Raw genomic sequence first — 25647 nt, forward strand, 5'->3', positions numbered from 1 at the left:
GTGTGTGTATATATATATATATACATACATACATACATACATACATATTGCATCTGCCATATTTAATGGTGAATGATACTTTTTTCATATTGATATGCAGAATCCTACATGGATTAAGAGAAATTTCACAATTCTCAACAGACGCTCATTTACTGGGGAAAAGAAATAAGTACTTCCCCAAATTCTTGAAAGTTAAGAGTAGCTCAGTTCTCTGCCTTTTATGATAAGCACAGTTCTTGAAAAAGTGAGAAGATTCATTTTGAAAATTCAGATTAAAAGGGAATTCGGTAGTTTGAAAAATAAGAAGAAATTACATCGTAGGATTCAGTTAGTTTAACTGATATTCGAAAGAATAAATAACTTAAGGTTTCTTTATGGACGTTTCGTTAAATGTGCATCCACTGTTGCTTTCTGCCAGTCATATGAAAGATGGTCAAGGAAAATATGAAATAAAGCAGTGGATTTTCGTAAGGGTTCAACGAAACAAATTAAACAAGACAGACGACGCTGGACATAAAAAACTGATATTATCCTTTTTGAAAATGAAGTCATTCTAGGCAGGCCTGTTATCAAGCACTGAAGAGATTAACACATGCATGAAACCTTTGTGTTAAGAGTGAGAGTATTAGCCACCTTTGACCTATTTTACTATTTGACCTCACTGTTTGACCTTTGTTTATGCTTTCCAGCGGCAACTTGCCCTCGCTGCAGCGTCGCCACGTCGCCATTGCCCGGCTGAAGCACCCGGCCAACATGGGGCGCACCAGCAAGCAAGTGAAGCTCTTCATCCTGGTTCTCTGTCCCAGCAAGGAGGTAGGCAGTCTTTGGTTTCTCTTCTTTATTTCATTTACTAGTGGTTTTCAAGTTATTACGTATATATATATATATATATATATATATATATATATATATATATATAATAGTATATATATATATATATATATATATATATATATATATATATATATATATATATATATATATATTTGTACATTCTACTTCCATTTTAAGTTTGTTTTAAAAAAGTTTTATTTCGCTTCATCTTAATATTGATTTGATTACACTTCATAGCCATCATAGCATGTTTACAGTCAATTCGTGACCAGTTCCTTGTATTATTAAGCATTATGATGGTATCATCTTTTGATCTGTGGTTGATAACGAGTGATGGTGTTACACGACACATGTCCCAATAAATTTGTGAAAGGATGCTGTTCGGGTTTTCGGCTTTGTTGTCCTTCATTTGTATAATTTTCCCTGATGTGCACAGTCTCACCCCCACCAGGAACGATGTGTGAGATTTTCAAAAGTGGGTGTTCTCAACAGCTTTAACGTCACGATATTTGTTGTTTCTAGGTTGGAGAGAGATTATTTTAAATCTGGACGGTAACATTTATTTCCTCAGGATGTTACACAAAGGGAACAAATGTCTGGTACGGGTAATCTGGAAAAGTCATCGTCAAAATGTTTGATATCTTTAAATGCTTATTATCCAAGTAAAATCAGTTGAAAAGTGTAAGTCTTTTCCTGAAGCATTTGCACTGGGTATATATACAATACTCAGAGGTGCAAGGGCACCTCCCGTAACAAGATGTGGATCTGTGGGTCACACTTAGCTGCTTAGTCACTTTTTACAGAAATGTAAAATGTAGCTACAGCCGCCACTCTTTTTTTTTTCTTTTTTTTTATGTTGAAAGAATTTGTGACCTGTTGCCTCAGAATCGCACAAAGGTACTGGAAAACTTGCTAAAGCAATCGTGAATTTCTCGTACAAGACGAGTGTTTCTTCTGATGCGCTCGTTCCTCCTCTTTCTTCATCTGAGAAAACTATTATAGTTCGTTGTTTTCTGGTGTCGTTTTCAGTCCCTTGGCCTCGTGAGGATCCCTGAGCAATTTGCTTTCCCAAACATCTGACTAACTCTCTTCATTGAAATACCATCATTCAGAAAAAAATAATCTCAAATTACTTCTGTTTTGTGAGTTTTTCAGATTTTTTTCAGCTGATTCCTCATAACTTCTTTTTCATTTCGATCAGTGCTTAACGGAGTTAATTGTAGTAACAGTCCAATTCCGTTTTCACTTTCCAAATATTCTCTTTTTATCCTTATCGTCATGAATGCCCCCGAGGGAAACTGGGTCAATAAGTATTTCCGTCGGAGACTGCCCTAAGGCAAGGGATGTCAGTGTCCTTTTCCATGATGATCTTTTGTCATTTACATCCATACCAGAGTTAAAAGTGATGAGGTCTTGATATAAAACTTGCTTCGTATCTCTCTCTCTCTCTCTCTCTCTCTCTCTCTCTCTCTCTCTCTCTCTCTGAGCGGAGATATTTTTACATTTTACTTACATAGCTTTTACATTACTAAGTACAAGAGAAGGAAGTATAACATTCAAAGAGAAATTGATATATTGGTATATGGAAACGGCGTCACAGAAAATGTGAGACTGACAAGCGTCTGCTGTATACGATTCCATGTCAAACAAGTGCTCGCTTTGGTTCTCATTAAATTGATCGTATTGATTCCTTAATCTCTTAAATGCGGCTGATGGCAGATATTGTACTTCCCCTATTTCGCATTTCCTGCCAGTCTCCTGCCATCTCAGCGTCATGTCTCCTTTAAATATGGGGGAACATACCCCGCCATCTCTCTGCTAACTTTAGCACAGTTTGAAGTGATGAAAACGAGGGGCCAGTCCCCCTAACCCGCCCAGTCCGCCACCGGTCCACCCTCCCTTCCGCTTTACCACTTCGGAAGCTTCTTAAAAGTGCTTTGGAGATTCATTAAATGATTGCTGGCAACTCAGCCTTGAACCGGTTGCCACATGGCCCCGGAGTCATCTGGAGTGTTCATAAGAAAGCCGTCTGCTTTAAAGCCAAACGCATGCCTCATCATAAAGTTGCAGGTGTCATCGAGTCGTGAACCCTGACCAAATCCTGATCATTGATAATCTCACAGGAATATCGGTCCTATTCATTCATGATGGCGCGGCTAAGACGCACAAGGTCATACAAATGATGAAAACATATCTATGTCGTAAACTAGAATAACGAAAGTAGTACATAAGCATCCCTACTGTCTCGCTAAAGCTCTGGTTCAAATAGTGTATGAATAGGTCTAACAATTATGCGTTTTAATGTGAATGGAAATGTGGCAATCATGGAAGAATCTTCTTAAACTTGTTTGAGAAAGGTTGCAGCTGGAACTGATGACGCTGTTACAACCTTATTCATATGATTTCTCGAGAAGTGTGATGCTCTCAAAACTAGCAAAGTAAAAAAAAAAAAAAAAAAAAAAAAAAAAAAAGCGTTGTAAGACATCGAAATCTGAAATGTAATATATGAGAAGAATATCGGAGAACAGGAGAGAGAGAGAGAGAGAGAGAGAGAGCGGTCGGGATCAATTACGTTTTAATTTGATGTAATTTCACTCTCTTCTTGGTGCCTAACCGAGCGAAGGAAAGCCTCATTTCTGATTAATTTGATTCCAACCTCTTTGTTAATCTGTATAATTTTTGTCATTAATGGAAATTTCAAGGGGATAATGTTGAAGGATTTGGTGAAGTCTCCACTAAAGGGTGGTCGTTGGGGGTTGTAGACACTCTGGGATTGGGCTTCCGGGAAATATTTATATATATATATATTCTTCTGTTAAAACAGGACACGTCTCAAGTATAAAAGGTCCAGTAAAACACTGGTTTAAAGCTAAGGACTACACTGCTTTGGACTTACTTCCACCCTTATCAAGTAGTGAATGACAGGAGGAGATTCATTACTTAATGAAATATATAGGTTCTGTTAATTTTCTTAATCCGCTTCATCGTTGCCTTAAGAAAGATGTTGTCTATCTGGTCAGAGTACCAGGCTCCATTGGAAAGATTGATCCTATTATCTTGTTTTATTAGTGAAGATTCTACCATCTGCCATTCACTGCTTGATAAGGGAGGAAGTAAGTCCACCGAAATATTATTCCTTAGCTTTAAACCAGAATGTTTTCATGGTCCTGTTATATATATATATATATATATATATATATATATATATATATATATATATATATATATATATATATATATATATATATATATTTATATATATATATATATATATATGTATATATATATATATATATATATATATATATATATATATATATATATATATATATATATATATATGGGACTAATGGACATATGAGTACGTGTTTGACTGAAATAAATTTCTCTCTCTCTCTCTCTCTCTCTCTCTCTCTCTCTCTCTCTCTCTCTCTCTCTCTCTCATATATATATATATATATATATATATATATATATATATATATATATATATATGTATATATAATACTACACACACATGCATACATCAATTGGTAAAGGATAATGTGCCAGACAACCTTATAGCCATTCCTGACGCACTTCCGAGGAAAACGAGGAGAAGGAAGGATGTAGCGCGAAGAAAGGTTGGGTGTAACTGTTAGAAAAGCGTGAGAGGTGTCTGCTTCTTGAAGGAGGAAGGTTATACGATGTTCAGAATAACAGATTCGGAAATAGAATACCAAAGTTGGGCCGAAGAAAGAAAGGATGTGTTACTGAACCGCGTCCTTTGAAGAGGATGACCGATTTCTCCAGAGCAGATATTATGGATCGGAAGAGCAGTGATTCTGGTCAAGCCTTTACCTACCGTTGGACTGCCGATTGACAGAGCTATTAAGAAATGTCAGCCATTTCGTGTAGCAAAGGCTTTGGGCAAATGCATTTATTTGTGATGTAATGAATTAGTATATGAGAAATTGAGACTATTTTTACATCTTCTCTGCCTTGCATTGATTGTCAGACAACTCGAATTCCTCTGGAGCCTTCCTTTAAAAATCGCTCTTTTTTTGGGGGTGTTTTTGTCGGTTATTTCTTCATGCCCTATTTTAGAATTATATTTTACAATAGTTTTTGGTAGTCTTTATTATGTTTATCAATATTTCCTGTTAAAAATGTTTTAGAATTTTTTTAGGTGCCACAATCCTTTTTTTTTTATCGAATTCAGGAAATCGCATTTAGGTCTACGATATTTTCACGTCGCAGGATGTTCACTTTTTTTTCGCATTTCCTCTGGTCCTGAACTCTTCTGGTTATTGCGGATGATAATGCGCTTGTGGTTGGATCCTGAGGAAGAGGCAATTTAACCAACCTGGATACTTCACGTTTGCTCCAGGAACATAAAAGAAGAATTTCCCGCGCATTTGTCCGCATGAAATGCTCGTCCGAGCTGTGGGTTGCATAGCTTATTAGCTCTTAATTGTTGGGAAATTGGGTAAGCGAACGAGGAATAATGTCCGCCAGACACCGCCAGCCTTTCCTCCGCCAAGCCTCCTGTCCCCTCATACTGAAATCGCATCGGGGCTTCTGTTTGTGTGTGTGTTCTTCGAAGCTTTGTTGTTGATATCGACGTGGAAACCCCCCTCATCTTGGCCGTCAGCAGGATAGGATAGGATAGGATGCCTATTCTGCTTCTGCCCATGAAATGACTGCTGCTGCCGCCGCCGCCGGAGGTATATCGCGCCGCCTTAGGCTAAGGGCGCGGGTGGTCCAACTTTAAAACCACTCGCAATATTAACCCCTTCCTTCCCCGTTCGCTGTTCTTTTCCTCTCCCCCCCGCCTCCACCATCCCCCCCAGCCTTTACCCATACCGTTTACCCTTTATTCTTCAACACCACCGCCGCCACCTCCCACTCTCCAGTCAGTCATCCTCCTCCCACACCCCCTCCCTTTTCCTCCTCCTCTTTCCCCTCATCACTTCCCATTCCCTCCTTCCTCTCATCACCTCCCTCCTGACGCTCTTCTTCCCTTTTGAATGGTTCCCCTCTCCACCTCCACAATCCCCTCCCCTTCCCTCCCCTCCCCTCCCCTTCCTCAGCACCTGCGGGGTTCCAGGTCCTGGTTTTTTATCGGAATTGTACTGTATATCATCGGTCCTTGTTAGTTAACCGTGCTCATGACATACGTAGAGCCAGCGCGCCCATGGAGGCTCCTGTTTTCGCAATGAGTCCCTTCAATGCGACGCTGCAGCTCGTCTTTAAAAAGACGGACGGCTTGTTGCAGCTTCTCACCCTGTCTTGACTTTGCATTGTGGGAGAGTGAGGCAGCATTTGGATTTAATTCGCCTAGTAGTAACAACCTTAAAAAATCATTGAGTTGGTATTTTCTTAAGTATGAAATCATGAAGAGAAATATCTTGATTTCACTCTCACAAGCATTGCCAGTTGCAATGCAAATTGTTTGGGCGGGAGCGCTTTGCAGGTCTGCGACATAAGTAAAGCGTCACTGAGATAACTCGGGGCCACTGATCTGCATCAAAATATTTGTGTCGGATCTTACGCATCACTGATAGTTTAATTAATCCCGTGTCGAATGACGTCACACGATGGGTTGGAAGTATGCCATCATCTTTAGTCTGTTACTGGGATTCGTAAGCAACTGTTTTCTTCCATTCTACCTTCTACTTCTCCCAGAATTACTGGAGTCTTTTGGGAATTTTTAAGTGGCGCAGAATTTTCACCGATGTGTTTCTGCGAAGAATGAATACAAATGTATCATGCATTTTATGAGTTATTTTTTGCGTAGACTGTACAGATCACAGTTTTTACGAATTTCACTACTGATTCTTTTCTTCCCCCTCGCTTATTTATTCCTACTTCCATTTGTTTCATTACGTTATGTGCCATCATCTCGTACAAGTAACTAGAAGACTTGATCTTCCAAAAAGGAAATCGGAAAATGAAGCATTTTATGATTTCTTAAGAGGTCCTATTTTTTCCTGTGTCATATTTAGAAACCCAGAACATTTTCATCGAGTAAAATTGGATGTATGGAGACTCGACCTACTTTGTGGGAAATATGGACTCTCTTCCAGTCGGAGTCATGTACTACGATGAAACTGTTATCATGATGGATTTTGGTTTTGAAGACATTCATGTCTAAAAAAAACAATTTTTAAATGTATCATTATGGATTTCTGTCAATCTCAGTTTTGAAACATGCTATAATATCTGTCTTGCACAGTCATCCAATTCGACTGGGTGGTTTTTATAGTGTGGAGATCCGTGTTGCATCCTGCCGCCTTAGGAGTCCATCTTTTTTCTCACTATGCACGTTGTTTCCATTAGCACACTTTTCTGCATGAGCCCTGTAGCTACTTCGGCATCTGGTTTTTACAGGTTCCTTTCAGGAATCTTGGGATCGTGCCTAGTATTCCTGTGATTATGGGTACAACTTCTACTGGTATATCCTATATCCTTCTTATTTCTGTTTTCAGGCCTTGGTACATATAAAATTTTTTCTCTCTTTCTCATCTACTCTTGTGTCCCATGGTATTGCGACATCAGTGAGTGATACCTTCTTCTTGGTTTTGTGAATCAACATCACGTCTGGTCCATTGGCTTGTATCACCCTAACTTTTCTGATGCCATAGTTCCCGAGGATCTTAGTCTGATCATTTTGTATCACACCCTCAGGTTGTTGTTCGTACTACTTATTATGCAAGGTGGCTGGTGTTTCTTGCACAGGCTCCAGTGAAGGGCTTTTGCTACTGAATCATACCATTTTTGTACCGGTTCTGTGCAAGTGCCGGACATTCGTCTGCTGTGTCGTTTATGATCTCGTTTTCTCTTACTCGGGGATTAAGCCCACAAACTACTTTGTTGTTGTTGTTGTTGTTCTTGTTGGGGGAGTAGGAAAACCTTATGGAAGAGTCTAAAAAGGTCTGAAGAAGGTGTTTTGTGTTGTGTTAGAAATACAGGAATTTTAGGGTAAAATTTGTTTTATTTATTTGTTTGAATGAAAATGTAAAAAATAAATAATATGTATGTTAAACAGTAAAAAAATTATTTCTAATAAAATATAGCATATTTGTTTTAATTTTTGTTGGTGAAACAAGGCTCTATTTGACCATAGATTTTAGCACGTTTCAGTTTATTTGATATACTGAATTTAGGCTATGATTCTGTTCGATTATTTTGTGTTTCCACTTTTACTTGAGAATATATGAGCGTGTTTAATTTGCGTCTTTTTTATTTGATCCTTGTTATTAGTACAAGTAGTACTAAGTATGAGTATTAATTACAAGGACCACTTCATGTTAAATTAGGAATATAATGTTTACAACTTATGCATGAGGGAAAAATCTTGCATGCATCCTGAGTAAGCTGGAGGTCGCATTACACCTTGTTCATATTGCACTTCCTGCATATGGGTGAGATGTTATTTCCATCTATTGTTCTTTGGACATATCTAGTTCTTAGGTCCTGATTTTGTGCTGCTGTTATTGTTCATTCTGTTTCCTTCTTGATTTCTCTCCTCTGTAGTCATTGCCATGTTTCATCACTGGCCAGTTCTTTAATCTGTCTCATGTACGGTCCGTGCATTGGTTTGTTGTTCCATTCCTTCGCACTCTGTTTTCTCCTGTCTGTATATTTCTGGGTCTTCATCTACTTTTATCAGTCCTTCTTTCCCTGCACTCCTTAGCCACTCGTCTTTCCTGGTTTTCAGATATTGCCCCCGTGCTCTAATCTCAATGTTGATGCAGTCCTTCATACTTAGCGGCCCTCTTCCTCCTTCCATTTATGTTATGTACAGTCCGTCCTTATTTGCTCTTGGATGTAATGCTCTGAATATTGCCATGTGTTTCCTAGTTTTCTGGTCTATGTTGTAGAGTTCAGCCTTCGCCCACTCCACTACTTCTGTGCTGTATCTAATTACTGGTACTGCCCATGTGTTTATAGCTTTCATCATATTTCCAGCATTGAGTTTTGACTTGAGTATCGCCTTGAGTCTCTGCTTATATTCTTTCCTGATTGTGTCCATCTCTTTGTGTTATATATCCTTTCCTTCTATTATTCCTGGGTATTTGTATCCTGTCTCATCGATGTGTTTGATGCTATTCCCATCTGGTAACTTCATTTCTTCACTCGTTGCCACTTTGCCTTTTTGTATGTTGACCAAGGTGCATTTTCCTAATACAAACTCCATCCTGATGCCCCTATATACAATCATTACAGTCTGGTTTATGGTATCTATTTCACTGATGCTCTTATGATACAGCTTGATGTAGTCCATGAACATCAAATAGTTAATTCTGTTTCCTCCTTTCTTGAGTTGGTACTAGGAATCCATCTTCTGCAGAAATAGGATATGGGTATAAGCTATGTTACAGCAGGTCACGAGAGGGAATAAATGGAATCGGAATTATAGTAAGTAACGGCTGGAAGAAAAACGTGGTTGAAGCAAAGAAAGTAAATAGTAGGCTTTTAAAGATTCCAAATATAATAGGGGACAAATTAGTAAATATAATATCAGCACACGCTCCTCATATGGGGTATCAAGAGCAAAAGAAAGAATTATTTAGCCCAGAATTTGAGGCTACCATTAGAACAGTGAAAGCGGAGGAGAAACTAATAATAGGGTGGGAAAGAGAAGAGATGGTTACGAGGAAGTACACAGAGGCCATGGTTTTGGGATTAGAAATGAAGATAGGGATTATATATTGGAGATAGCTCAGAGTTTTGAATTGGCATATATGAACGCATGGTTTCAGAAGCTGGATAAGTGCTTGATAGTTTATGAAAGTGCAAAGTCAAATAGATTACATCCTGGTTAGAGGAGCCAACAAAAGCAATGTGACGATCTGCAAAGTGATCTTGGGAGAAACATGTGTTAAACAACATAGGTTTGTGGTGACGGTTTTGAAAATGAGAGGTAGGAAACCCAAGAAGAGAAAGAATAGATCTAGAATTAAGATTTGGAACCTTAGAGGAGAAAAGGGTGAGCAATTTACGAGGACTATAAGAGAGAGATGGCTGGAGGGTGAGGGGGGAATGTAGAATTTGGACAGGGCAACAGAGTGGAAAATATCTGAGCAGACATGAGAGAAATATATTTCAGGGAAGCAGAGGAACTGTTGGGAAGAACCAGCGGATATGGAGTGTTGAGAGGAGAAAAGTGGTGGTGGAATAAATAGGTGCAAGAATCAATTAAAAGAAAATCAAAAGCATATAAAGACTGGAAAGATGGTATGCACAGGGTGCAGAGGAATGGTACAGAGGAGAGGAAAGAGATGCGAGAAGGATGGTAGGTGTGGCTATTGGAAGAGCAGCAGAGCAGTTGGATAAAAGACTTGGAACAATAGAAGAAGAAAAGGATATCTGTAAGATTTCACTTGGGTGTCATCAAGGGTAGAGATGGAAATATATTGCATAGGGATGAAGACATTAAGAGGAGATGAAGAGAGTATTTTCAGCAACTTTTAAATACTGAAAATGAGAGAGAGGAGATGGGGAAGCACAGAGGGTGGAGGGACCAATGATGGAGATATAGGATATACAGAAGTGAAGAGAACATTAAATAAAATTATGAATAGCAAAGCACCAGGTTCATCACAGTTCCAAATTAAAATTATCAAATTACTAGGTACAGAGGGAGAGAAATGGATGCTAGATTTCTTAAAAGACATATGGGAAGAGGAAGTAATGCCAAGAGACTGGGAGGAGAGTCTGATATCTCATTTCTGCTTGTATATATATATATATATATATATATATATATATATATATATATATATATATATATATATATATATATATACATACATACATACAAACGGAAGCAAGATGTCATAGATTGTGGTAACCACAGGGCAATTAAACTAACAGAGCATGGAGAGCTTGTAAAGATCGGAAAACAGCAGTATGGATTCATGAGAGGAAGAGGGGCAGTGGATGCCATCTTCATAGTAAGACAGCTACAGGAAAAGAGGCTGGAGGGAAATCAGGAGCATTTATAGGCCTAGAGAAAGCATATGACAGAATACCAAGAGAAGTGATGTTTTGGTGGTTGAGGAAGAGAAAAGTCCCAGAAAAGTTGGTTTGGCTGGTCAAGATGATATATCAAAGCCCCAAAAGTAATAGCAGCAGTTGGGGAAACAGAAAACTTTGAAGTTAGTATTGGATTACACCAAGAGTCAGCATTGAGCTCTTTTTTGTTTGTGCTGGTTATGGATGTATTAAGTGAAGAGTTCAGAAATGAAGAGCTGCGGGAGTTGTAGTAACTGATGATCTAGTGATTGCTGCTGAAAATGAGGAAGACCTACAGGGAAGGATTGGAGAGTGGCAGGAGTCTTTAGAAAGGGGTGGCTGAAAGGTGAATGTTAAAAAAACAGAGGTTTTGGTGAGCAACAGGGAAGATAGGGACAGGTTAGTAATCCAAGAAAGAAGAGGCTCGATTATAAAACAGGTTGAAAAGTTTAAATAATTAGGATCTACTTTAAGCCAAGAGGGAGGATATGAGACTGAAGTTGACAGTAGGATAAAAAAAAAACTGCTTGGGAGAAGTGGAGAGAGGTAGCTGGAGTAGTATGCATTAAGAAAATGTCAATCAAGCTAAAAGTCAAGATCTACAGCACATGATCAGAAAAATAGGTTCTAAGAAGGATAGAGGAAGTAAAGCTTGAGAGAACAGAGATAAGAACGCTGAGGTGGAATATGGGAATATCGCTGCTTGAGAGATTGGAAAATGACGAAATAAGAAGGACAGGCTCAGTAAAGATTGCAGAGGTGATAAGAGAGGCACGATTGAGATGGTATGAGCATGTGTTGAGCATGGATGATGACGAGGGAGTGAAGAGTGCTTGGGAGGAACCTGTTAGAGGAAGAAGATCGAGAGGGGGACGGAGAATTAGATGGCTGGATAAAATGAAGGAAGATATGGCGATAAGAGGTTTGGTAGAGGATGATGCCTTTAATAGAAGGCAGGGGAGAAGGCACACCAGGCAACCGACCCCTTAATGTAGGGATAATGGTGGGAAAGAAGAAGATCCATCTTCTGCAATACTTTTGTCATTGGAATCATTAGTGGTGACAGTGAGTCGCCTTGAAAGATGCTAGTTTTATTCCGGAGCTTGTAGGTACTGTATTCCAGTGGCGCATTGTAATTTTTAGGAAGCTGATGATGTTTTCCTCCGCCCCATATATTTTCAGGCAGTCTATTAACCACTATGTGGTATCATGTCGAAGACTTTCTTGTAGTCAATCCATGCCATGCTTAGGTTGGTTTTCCGTCTCTTATTATTTTTCATTAGCGTTTTGTCTATCAAGGGCTGGTCTTTTGTGCCCCTACACTTCTACCTTCAGCATTTCGGTTGGTGGGGAATGGTGTTTGTATCCTCTAGGTGGTTGTATAGCCTTTCACTGATGATACCAGTTAGCCATAATTTTATGCATTTCTGAGTTTTATAAAGTAATGCGACTTGGGCACTGCTTAAGGAAAAAAATTCTAGCCGATGAGGAATATAAAACAACTCCAGTAATAAAAGCACTGTCGTCCTGTTAGTATTCAATGATTAAGAAAAAGCCACTGTATAAAACCAAGTTTAAGTGAATGAATATAAAACAGGAGCTTATGACCTTCACTAAGGTCCTCTTCAGCTGTACTAAACATGATTTACAAAGTTTGCAAAGAAGCAAAAACACAAATTTTAATAGAGCAATTAATTGAAACTGTCAGTCTGGGCTCCTCCTTGAGAATTATCACTTCTTGAAGCGTATTTATTTTGCTACAAACTGGTAAGTAATTGAGTAGTTTACAGCCGAAGGAACAATTTCCTCTAATCAATCAAATTGGTGTTCTACAGTGCCTTTATCTTAAACCATATAGAATAACTGGCAACGAGAGGACGAAGTGGCCGAGAAACTTTGCAGTAGTACCGAAAAGATAAGGTTCTGAGACTGCCAAGAAGTGAGCAGGAGCAGTGCCAAGATGAAAGGGCATGAAATGAACGCGGAGATTCCATGAGAGAGAGAGTGAGACACAGAGACAGAGAGACAGAGAAAGAGAGCGAGGTGGGGAGGGAGAGAACCTTAAATCTGTTTTTGGAGTAAGCCAAAAAGAAATCAGAAGGAATAGCTGTACAACCTTTATGGGAGAGAGTAAATTTATGAGATATCAGAGAGAGAGAGAGAGAGAGAGAGAGAGAGAGAGAGAGAGAGAGAGAGAGAGAGAGACATTAATTTTTCAGTGGAAATGATGCGATTTAAGGGAGTGATGTAATAAGCATGCTATGAATTGCGGCGACCCTTCAGAAAAGAACTAAGTATTAACGTCAGGAAAGTAGGGAAACCCCAGGTGAGAATCGGTCTTTTGAGCAGCGAGGAAAAAGAACTTGAAATAAACGCCACGGAAATCACAGAGAATGTCTTTTCATACGGTTAGAATGAGTGCCACTGGTATTTAAGAATTCGAGCGGGCCAAAGGTGAGCTGAATGAGAATGAGACGGAAATGGGACAAGTCAAGTTGTGGAATTTTGGCAAGATAGATGTTTGGACAGAAAATCCATAACGAATCGTTTTATGATATTCAAAAATGACTGACGAAACAGTGACTAGATATGTAGATTCTAGTGGTGATGTCAGCGTCAGTCAGATTTAGTACAAAGGAATGGAAATTCAAGGAAGCATGGAGGGAATGTGGAAACTGACATACAAAATACAAGGTCATGAAGAATCGGGGTGATATTGGAGAGGGAAAACAATGATTTAGAAGCAAGGGCAAACTGCGAGAAATGTTTTTGAGGAAAGTTAGTCATCACAAAAGAGAGGGTAAAAAAGAACCATCCAATTATTGATTTTCTTTAGAAAAGAAGAAATGGTTGGTTTTCTTTAGAAATGAAGAAACGGTAACGTACGTGAATACGAATAAGAGATGGAAAGGATAAAAACGGAACAAATATTAACTTAATTATGAGTGATCGGAGGAAGCAAAATGGATAAGAAAAGGAAAAATGGGTGGATGATGATGGCAACGGCTCCGAAAGACCTATCCAGAGAGAGCTTGCAACTGTGACATGGCTTGAAGCCAAGCTCATGATATATCCCAATAGACCACTCCTCTCTCTCTCTCTCTCTCTCTCTCTCTCTCTCTCTCTCTCTCTCTCTCTCTCTCTCTCTCATAAATTTACTCACTCCTATAAAGATTGTACAGCTGTTCCTACTCATTTCATTTTGTTGGCTTACTCCAAAAACAGTTTTAAGGCTCTCTCTCTCTCTCTCTCTCTCTCTCTCTCTCTCTCTCTCTCTCTTTCAATCCCGTCGTTCATCTTATCTTTTCTTATATTTGTTTTTCTTTTAAAACTAACCTATTTTCTTTTTCAAACAATGTTTTTATCTTTTCCTTTTGAACTTCTTTACCTCTCTTATTTTTTCTCCAAGGCAAGGGTAGCTCTTCTCCCATTGTCAAATAAATTACATCTCAGCCTTTTCTGAATACATAACTAAATAGTATTTTTTCCTTCTTTCCGGCGCCCTTTCTTTACTGTTTGTGTTCGTTTTTTTAAGGCAGTCTGTGAATTCAGTGATTATCTGTTTCCCTCTGGCTGCCTGACGAGATCCGTAATACATAATATTTTAGATGCTATTTCCGTTAGGCATATCAATATACTCATGCTGATTCATGTGTGTGTACAAACGGCTATTCTTATTTCTTTTTTTACTTTAGAATGTAGAATCTGTAGAGCTTTGGAAATGTATGCATCGATAAACATCGTTCGGGGAAATTAACCTTCAATAGTTAATAGTCCGTCTCGGCGATTATTATATGAATTACATTATTGGTAATTGAAAAAGAAACCCACAAATTCAATTTGTAACTTGTTTACTTCTAAGTATTTACATTTAGTTTTACTCCACACTCGAGTACTTTCAGGCCCTTCTGTGGCCCATTCTCAAGAGATGTCTTGGGGGGATGTTAGCCTGGGTTCCCCCCCCCCAAAAAAAGGCCCAGCAGGTCTTGAACCCAGGTCTAACATCCCAACATCTCTTGAGAATGGGCCACAGAAGGGCCTGAAAGTACTCGAGTGTGGAGTAAAACTAAATGTAAATACTTAGAAGTAAACAAGTTACAAATTGAATTTGTGGGTTTCTTTTTCAATCTTCAGAAGAAAACTGAAAGAAGTTTTTGTTTGGTTCATTATTGGTAATGATTAACTTTTGTACATTTTGGTCATTTTTGAAAGATAACAAGTAATTCTCTCATTTTTACAAGAGAACACTCAGATCCTAATCAAATACCCCGGTAATTTTCTGTTGCTTGTCCAATTAGAACCTTTCGTAAATTTTGTCATATTGTCTAATCAAATTTTTTGTCGTATGATCCACTTAGAACCCTTTGTCATTTTTCTCTCGTGGTCCAATTAGAACCCTTTGTTATTTTGATCTTATGGTGCAGTCAGATCTTTTTGAAATTGGTTTGTCTCACGGGCCAATTAGAACCTTTGTAATTTTTGTCTTATGGGACAAATCCAATCCCTTTGTAATTTTTTTGTCCCGTCAAATTCGAACAATTTGCACTTTTGGTTCACGGTTCAATCAAATCCCTTTGTTATTTTTTCTCATAGTCCAATTAGAATCCTCTGTAATTTTCATCTCATTGTCCAACCAAGTCACTTTGTAATTTTTGTCTCTTGGTCCAATTAGAACCGTTTGTATATTTTGTGTTGCGGGCCAATTAAATCCCCTTATAATTTTTTTCTGATGGTCCGATTAGAGCCCTTTGTAATTTTTGGCTTGGCTCATGGTCTACTCAGATCATTTTGTAATTTCTTGTCGCATGGTCCGATTGTATCCTTAAATAATTTTTTGTTACATGGTGCGATCAGATCCCCATGAAATCCCTTTGTATTTTTTGTGTGATGGTCCAGTTAGATCTTTTTGTAATTGTGTCTCTCATGGTTCAATCTCCATTAGTGATTTTTGTCACATGTTCTTGTCAGATCCCTTTGTAGTCTTTGTCTCATGGTCCACTCAAATTTCCTTATAATGTTTGTCTCACGGTCCAGTTTGAGCCCTTTGTCATTTCTATCCCATGATTCATTCCGACCGTTCCTCGTCATTTTCTTATCATTGTTCATTGGTTCCGATCTCGCTGTTGTTTTAGTTTCATGGAATAATCAGAACGGTTCGTAGTTTTTGTCTCATAGTGCAGTTAGATTCATTTGTCAATTTTATCTCCTGACACAATCTTATTCATTTGTAATTTTATGCTACATAGATCAATCTAATCCATTTGTAAAATTTATCTTATGGTGCAATTAGATCTATTCGTAATTATTGTTTCATGGTACATCAGATCCTTTTGTAACATTTTCAAAGATCTTTTATATCTTGTGCAAAATTAGTCTTGTTCCATGAACTACTTATTTATGGGTGTTTTAAAAAGACTCGTAAAACCTCCCTAAATAAGGCTCTGATATATCAAAGAGATCTAATTGTGCCATGAGAAAAATGTTACAAATGGATCTGATTGAGCCATGTAGAATAAAATTACAAATGAATAGGATTGTGTCAGGAGACAAAATGTGCAAAGGAATCCTTCAATCCTCCGAACCCAGTAGAAGATTCTTTTTCTTCTTATTCTTCTTCTTTCTCTTTTATCCCTTGGCTTACCAAAGAATTCTGGGTTTTCTTCAGATGAATTGTACTTTGATGAAGTCATAGGTTTCAGGTTTGAGTCTCAGTTATGTTGAAAAGATGTTATGAAAAGAAGGTGACGGGTCAAAAGAATACGACGAGCAAAACCTGTTACGACGTAATGCATTTATTATATACGTGTTTTCTTTACGAGACTGGTTTCTAGTTATTTGGTCAATACTAACAAGAGCAAGAACAGTTCTAGTAAACAAGAGAATTGTTAGGGCTTCAGCAATAGTAATTTTAATAGCTGCTATTTTGATAAAGCGTTGCCGAACGTAAGCATTTTTTGTATATATATCTTCAAGTGGATGTATTTTTTCCTCTAAGAAAGCAGTAATTTTAGCGACAATGAAGGTGGGTGAACTGTGAGAATACGACCAGTAGTAAGGGAATTTTAGCATCAGAACTGGCCGAACCGGGAAAAAATTTGTAACCAAATAATTCCTTCACCAATGTGTTCTGACAGGTCCCTAGTATAACACACACACACACACACACACACACACAAACTAACGTCCGGGGCCCCTATCAAAATTTTTAGGTAGATAACCCCCGCCCCCCACCATTGCGATTTTTTGTTACATGTTCGCGCTGTACTCCTAAAATATGCATTTTATCGAGAACATTAGCATATACGAAATTAAAGTAGATAAAATTACCTTTCTATTGATATATGTTGATGTATACTTTGCTTCGTTAGTATAGTACTTATGATTCAACAAAGGTTGATGTTAAAACCCTGAAAATACATTTTTTCTGAGTTTCGTCTTTTAGCTTTGTAAATAAGCATTTTCTGAGAACATTTTCATTGCATTATTAAAATATAACAAGTTTTCTATATAATGGTGTGTAATGATATAAATCTTACTGAATTTGTGAAGGTGGTATGGTTCGAAAAGGGTAATTCCCAATTAAACTCCATCGGTGCGCTCCTTTCACGTTCGATGTTTTAGAAGTTTAACGCGCTTGAACTATCAAATTACGTGGCTAAGATTATAGTCATTTTGACCAAAGTGAAGCCACACACTAGAAATCGTCTCGCTTGCTGCGGCCCGCCCTGACCCAGGCCTGCTGTAACGCTTATGGTGCTATTCATTGAAGCAGGGTAACGGATAACGTTACCGCAACATTTGTAAAACATAATATACGTAAGAAGTTGAACAACAGCCACACATCAAAAGGAAACGGGTTATTTAACTTGGTACGTATGTTACAGCAATGTCACAACCTACCATTTTTCCTAACCGTGATCATTTTAGTTCCTTCCCGCAAACTCTCCGCTTTTAGTCTGAATACTGAGAGAATAGAAAACGAGGAACTTACCGACCGCGAACTATCATTGTATAAATTATGCAATAAGAATCTCGCCCATTTATTTATAATTCCATGCTGTTTTTTTTAATCAGATATATGTTGTCTCACATTTATATATTAGCGCAAGTTAATAATAATTCATGAGTATTTGCCAGGGACTATCCAAATTACTGTACTGTATGGCTTTAATATTTCTGTGATAAATACATTCAAGAGAAATGTTCCTAGATTTCCCTATTAGAACCTCTAATAACATAATTATAGTGGTTATTTTCATTATTTTGAGCATATCATTTTCATTTTCAGCCGCCTGTTATTATTACTGGTATTACGTAGATATGTAAATATCATAAATCCGTGAAATTTATCATCTGGTCGCTTTCAGCATATGTGTAAAATCGTGCATTTTCAGTTTCATATGTAATCGTCTTCCGAATTTCACCAGATATATAATACACAACCTACTAATCGGATACAATATACATTGGTGTACACCACTGCGTTTACAATTTATTCATTTACGAAACAAAATTGTTTTTCGGCAAAATGCATTTTTAATTTCTAAGTGTTTCAAAAACGTTACGGCGGGGTCAGGTCCGGCCGTAGCAAATGAGACGATTTCTAATCTAAGAATTCGCTTTGCTCAAAATGACTATCATCTTATTCATATCAATTGTTATTTCAAGTGCAGAAAACTTTATGATTTATCTCATATATCGAACGTGAAATTAGCGCACTCCTTACGCGACTTCATTGGGAACATTTTCAAAACAGTGCAGTATCACCTTCGCAAACTGAGTAAAATATACATTATTATACACCATTATACAGGCAATTTATAGAGAGAATGTTATATATTAACAGTGCAGGGAAGCTGTTTTTAATAAAATGCCTATTAAAAAAGTTGAAAGACAAATTTTTAAAAAATGCATTTTCAGGATTTTAATATCAATCTTTGTCGAAGCATAGCTGCTATACTTATACCACAGAGCATACATCATTGTATATTAATAGAAATGAAATTTCATTTATTTTGATTGCGTACATAATAATGTTTTCGATAAAACACATTGTTTTGTAGTATACCACGAAAATGTAAAATAAAAAAACAAAAAACAAAAAAAACATTTTAGAGGAATTTTCCCCCTAACAATTATGCTAGGGAACCCAGACTTCAGTTTTTTTATTATTATTATTATTATCAGAACACATTGGTGAAGGAATTATTCGGTTACAAATTTGTTCCCGGTTGGACCCTTAGATTTCCTTCCTACAGGTGAACCATGCGAGAGAGTAGGTAACGTTTCCATTTGCATACCAGTCCAGGCCTTCACATTTGTTCGCATGAAGGTGAGTGAACAGAACTGGATCGATGGAACTATGAGGAATTGGAAGTTCCGGAACTTTAAGGCATAAAGGTGGATTATGATTTTAATAACCGCATGGATATTTCGGGTTTAGCACTCGCTAGGAGAGAGATGTCATCCCACATTACAATGGAGGAGCCTCCTGACAGATTGGTGAACAGACGTTAGTAGGAAGTTTTGATCTGTTGAACTTGGAACAGGAGTCTGAGGGATTCTGATCAGCTTTGAATGCTATAAACTATTCATCGGTTGACTTTCGAGCAGGATTTTCTGTTTTAATAGTGGGATCCTGTTATTAACGAAAGGAAAAATAGATTCCGTCAGAAAATATTTGCAAACAGATTTTCTACATTCAATGAACATACAATTATTTTTAGGAAAGGGTATCTAATATTGGGTACACAAGACATTTAGGTGAATATGTCCAACATTGAGCACAGCTTATATTTAGACAAATACATTGGACATTTTGAGTATTCGTATCTGCTAACTTTTATGAAAGAACTTTTATTACACACACACACACACACACACACACATATATATATATATATATATATATATATATATATATATATATATATATAATATATATATATATATATATATATATATATTATATATATACATAGATACATATATATATACATATATTTAAGTCGTATTTTTAGATGCTATTAGGATGTTTCCTCTTTCCTTCTGAGCAGACCATTATTTGAAGGATTGCTCTCACATTTAGGATGATCCGCCATCTGCTACTCGTCTCTCCTGTACTTTTTCTGCCAGTGCTTCCATTAAGCTCAAACGAAAACTTCGTCCTCCTCTGGGTTTCCTACTAGAATGGGACAGGTCACCAACTAACTCTTTTATCAAGTTTTGGAATCCACTCCCTTGCCTTTAGAAGCTCCAGGCCAATCAAATGCTGGTCCATCTCTTCCCAGTGAAGGACGCTCTCTCTCTCTCTCTCTCTCTCTCTCTCTCTCTCTCTCCTTGACGTTTATTTATTTTGGATCTAATCAGATAAGAGCATTAGATTGCTCGTCTAATCGTCCGAAGCATAAAAAGCACTACATTACATATTTAATCAAATATAAAATGACGATGACCAGTGCTGGCCCTGTTCGCTCCATCCAAACCTAAATTAATCGAGGAATATGAATTATATATAACTATACATTATTAAGTTTGCTAATTCAATAGTCATTTCTTTCAATATGATGGTAACGGTTTGGATTAATCCGAGATTGTTTCAGACTGAAGACAGCTGCCATAAATATTCTACCAACTTTCGAACACTGGTAATTGAGCTGAGCGGGTCCTGGTTACGAGTGAATAGTGCGTCCTTAATATTAGTTGTAGAGATTGATTGGCTCAAGCCACCTCTAGTAACTGTATGATAGGTCACTTGCTCCAATTCTCTCTCTCTCTCTCTCTCTCTCTCTCTCTCTCTCTCTCTCTCTCTCTCTCTCTCTCTCTACAAGAAAGTTGGGGCAAGCAGTAAAGATGAGGATACTGATATTATTACTCTGATTATTTGCTAAGTAGAAATTGCTATTTTAATCGTTTACTTCTTATTCTCTCCCGACTTCAGTGACAAAGTTATTGCAGTGCCAGAGCATATGTAGGACTAAATCAGACACGCCACGGCTGCTCAGGCATTGAAAGTTACAGATTAGGTATGCGACAAAATCTTAATGATAGAATACTTTCAAGAAAGAACATGCGTGGTTCATTAAATTTAGTTGATGACAGTGAAAACAAAAATTTTGAATTTCTTATTCTGGATATAATTATTCTGTCTGTTAATAATCAAAAGACAGTTACAGGGAAATGACGCAACGGTGGCTGTAAAAAAACTCATAGAAAGCTATTTATAGGAAAGTGAATGAACGGTTCTCGTAGAACAGCTATAACGAGTAGTAAGGACATTTAAGGCTGTAGGGAAAGAATAGCAGGTGGGCAACGGAAGGGAAAGTGATGTAAATAAAATAAGGGAACCTGTTGACAGTTTTTAGAAAGTGATCAGTAATAAGAGAAGTGGGAGCTATAATTGAAAATAGTCATTATTTAGGATAAGGTGGCCGTGAAAGAAGAGAATTGCCAGAGATTTTCTGGTCAGACAGCTACGCTGGAATTAGATCAGAAAGCCTTTTCGGAAGAGACATTTTTCTTTCTGAAAAAAGTGGCTGCAAGCTTATGTCAGATGTATGCAAATCTAACTGATCAGTCTGAATCGGTGACCAGATCAGATGCACACACACACGTGGATGCGATTTCAGTTTGGGGGATTGATTCACTTCAGATAAGAAAGAAGAAGATAATGCGTTTAATGCACTTCCAAAATTAGAATGAAGAATGTGAAAATATTGATTTGCGCACTTTCAGATAAGAAAAGACGAGAATACGTTGATGCACTTCAATGATAGAATGAGAGAATTACGAGAATTGCTCTTCAGGCTAGAAAAAGGAAGAATACGTTTATGCTTTGATACACTTCAGATAGAAAGAGAGAATGTGTTAATGCACTTCAGATAGATAGAGAGAATACGTTTATGCACTTCAGATAAAATGAGAGAATGCGAGATAGATCATTACTAGTTCGTGAAGCACTTCAGATAGAATGAGAGAATACGTTGATGCACTTCAGATAGAAAGAGAGAATGCGTTGATGCACTTCAGATACAATGAGAAAATGCGAGACAGATCATAACTAGTTCGTGTTTATGGAAATGAAGGGAAGATCACGGCATGAGTATCTTGGGGATTATTCTAAGAGGAGGATAAAAGATGGGGTTTATGTAAAGTTGTACAGTCACGTTACAAAGTATTGCATCAGTTGCCTTGATGTTTCTGACGTACGGCAAAATTGAGAAAGATGCTGCATAACAACTTATAAATTTTGGCTAGGTTTATTGATCCTTGCCTGATTTGTGTATATCTGGGTATACTTTTATAAGCATTTTGATTTTCGTTAATGAGGATTATGTGCAATTAGATTTTTATAATCTATAATGCATTCTTTCACAGCTGTTACACAAATATATGATTGATCATTGATCTTTTTATGTCTGGCCTTATAAAACTGTCCACTCGGCCTAATTCTGAGTCTGTAGACTTGAGGACTAAATTAATCACGCCTTGAGAGAAAAATGTTTATACTCTTCGTTGTCAGATAAAATAGCAAAACAAATATAATGTATTTCTATATATAATTTACATCAAGAATAGTTAATAGATGATTCTGATAGCGATTAAGAAGTCGAGTTGATACGTAACTTTAAAGAAATATCATTTGGCAGAAAAAAAGAAGTTAACTACTTAACCCAATACAAATACTCGTAGAGGAACATAAAAAAACTAAGTTAACAGATCCTATCGAACACAATTAAAGATAACAATAGTAAATTATGTTTCTTCCATATATTCAGCAACTCTAGCCAGTTTCAGTTCATGGATGCCTTTTACGTTCCGATATTTAGTATGACCCCAAAAGCACCGATAACTCCGTTCACATCTAGGCGTATGTGACTCGCATTAAACATTCATCTTTAAAAATATTTTAAAAACAATATTCCCAGTTTTCTTATTTTTTATATCTGACCTTTCATATATATAGGTTTTTTATTTTCTGGGGTCCAAATTCATTTTTTACCTTTTTAATTAATATATATAAAAAAGAAAATTGGCATATGTAAGATTTATAAGTTATCGTGCATCAACACCAGTCTCCTCAAAATTTGGAGTTCCAGGCGTGCCAACCGAACCTCACACTTCAGTGCATTACACCACCCTTCCGTCAAGTGAAATGTATTTAATTCAAGTAAACAAGCTATAAATTATACTATATATTTGTTAAATATATCTTACTTGCTAATTTAAATTAACGTTCTTTCTTTAAACAGAAAGATTTACAAACTGAATGTAATCTTATAACACTAGACATGCTAAACTATTCTTTACGTATTTACTATTTGGTAGGATTGTTCATATTTAAACATAATGAAATATTTCTTAATGATTCGGAAAAAATATTTAAAAACTTGCATAAAACAAGGTTTTTCATTGCCGTTTTTTATTCTGCCTGTGATAATTGATTCCAGTTTTCCTATTATAAAAAAATTCTCAAACTAATTACTGTATAGAAAATAAAAAAGAAAAACGATCCGAACGATATATTTCGTAAGGTATCTAATAGCGTAAGTGTACCAGATTACAAAATATTTATTTTGTTGTATTCAAGGGGAAGAAATGTTTTGAACACTTGGTTCCGCCGTCGTAAACCTTCCAGGTAAGTATGTCGCTGGAAATTACTGTCTCCGATACGGTAGATAAACATCAGCGCACCAGGAAGCATTTCTTTCACGTCGCCTACGTGTCGCGTCAGAGTTCTCATCTAAACGAATACGGGACTTCAGCTTTCGTGAGAACATATTCAGGCGCACGTTCATAACTGGAACATGTTCCTGGTTCACGAAACCGTGTCAGAGAATTCATTAGGCCCACTTTCGGTGCGCTGCGAACCCACAGAAAAGTAGACCCTGAAGAGACCCCACGGCAAACATTCTGTCTTTGCATTATATTTGTTGACTCTTTAGTTGTGCTTTAAGAACTTAAAGGTGACAGACTGTAAAAATATAGTGTTTCAGAGTAGTCATATACATTTCATGGGATACATTTGCGACATAATTTACCCCCTTTTTTTATGGGGGAGGTTGGGGCCCGTCTATGGGCCACACGCCTTAGCGCAACTTTCAGTTTTAGTTATTTGTCCAAGATTTGCAGTGCACTCGAACTCATTTTTCTGGATGACCAAAGTGTTGTACTGTATAATATTTATCACATTAATGACAAAGTGGGAAAGAATTCTTAAAAAAAAAAAAAAAATCAGACCCCATGATGTCAGTGAGGCAATTTTTGTCAACTCAAGTATTAAGGATTTTCTAAAGGGATTTTGGCTTGGCTCTTATTGGTGTTAAATGTATGGCTTATCTTTCACTAAGTTTCAACTCTATTGTCATTGAGATGTGTAGAAGCGTTAAAAAAACATGATATAGCAAGACGAACAACTAAATCGCTATATAAAGCATCAATTCCATATTGTAGACCAAACGTCGTAAATTGGAAATCATTTGGGAAAATGTGAGCCTCCCTTTTGATAATCATAACGAACATGACCTCATATTCAGATACATGCGTGATATCTTCACAACAAGAAAGACTTCTAATTATCAGACTGAAGGAGGGTGGTTTGTGGTCGCATTGTAAAATGACAGAATCGGTATTTCATGAGTTATATTTCTGTCCCCAAATACAAATGGTAGTTCATCATATGAAAACAGTGCTACATAGTGTTGGAGACAACGTAAGGAGAGATTTCTGAATAATGTACTGTTTGATATCCAAGTTCAGAAACAATAATTTTATGGAGAGAAATCTTTTAGAAACTGCATGATTCGGTATAGTGAAAACAATAAGTTTAATGGCAGTACAGGTTTATTCAAGACAGACCCACTCTTTCCACATATCACAAAAAATCAGTACTGCAGATTTTTCAATATATTGACAGATTTCACTTAATCACCTATTTAGCCTCATTAGACTGTTAACCTTTTCTGTTGGACGAACTATGTACTAGTCCATTTATTTTTTATGTTATCCAGTAACAGTTGTAAGCACCGTTAACCATTTTTACTTGTTTATATTTTATGTAAGTCCTGAAGTCGAATGTAAACATGTGTCCGGTGTATGTGTCTCTTTAACTGATTAGTCAACAAAGTTCCCCTGAAGAGGCCTGATGGAAGGCGAAACTGTTGGGACAAATTAAGAAATCTATTTCCATTTTACCCTGGTTTCTCTTCGTGATTGAGATGAATATATTAGATATATATCTATATATATATATATATATATATATATATATATATATATATATATAATATATATATATATATATGGGATCTGGATGACTAGATAAAAAATCAAAATGAGACTACTGAGTAATATTAAAAGGAAGTGGAACCATGGCTAATGGATAATAAAAGCAATATGGAGTATATGTCGTATTGGTCTCCAGCAAGATATGACATAAACTTTCTAATGCAATAAACATGTCAGTTATAAAAGAAAAATTATGTCATTGTAGCCGGTTTCGTTCGAATTGCTTCCTCACTAGAGGTATTAGAATCTCAGTCACGAACTTGACCCACTACCTCCACCGTATGTTCTAGTGTCCAAAATGAGGCTGAATTATGCTCCCCGGTTTCTGCCAACCACTTTGCTTGGATGATACTCTATGCTCCAGTGCAGCTGTAGCTGTAGGGTAGATTCACTAACTTTAACGAATTACTGTTGTATGTGTCCTTTCTTCATAAGACGCCGCGAAGATCCGGTGATCACCGAACGTCAGAATCCGGAGCCGTATTTGTCATGAAGACGATGCATTTTCTTCATAGACAGACATCA

The 25647-nt window shown here is 37.1% G+C and overlaps 1 protein-coding gene across 1 annotated transcript in view; it reads left to right on the plus strand.

The window, feature by feature from the left end:
• The window catches only part of LOC135225790 (mucin-2-like), a 332803-nt gene that overhangs the window by 236604 nt on the left and 70552 nt on the right, over window positions 1-25647 (plus strand). The window contains 1 exon segment of the mRNA XM_064265270.1: window positions 690-813. Coding sequence (XP_064121340.1) covers window positions 690-813 — 124 coding nt within the window.

The sequence above is a fragment of the Macrobrachium nipponense genome, chromosome 13 (assembly GCF_015104395.2).
Source record: "Macrobrachium nipponense isolate FS-2020 chromosome 13, ASM1510439v2, whole genome shotgun sequence".
Classification (NCBI taxonomy): Eukaryota; Metazoa; Arthropoda; class Malacostraca; order Decapoda; family Palaemonidae; genus Macrobrachium; species Macrobrachium nipponense.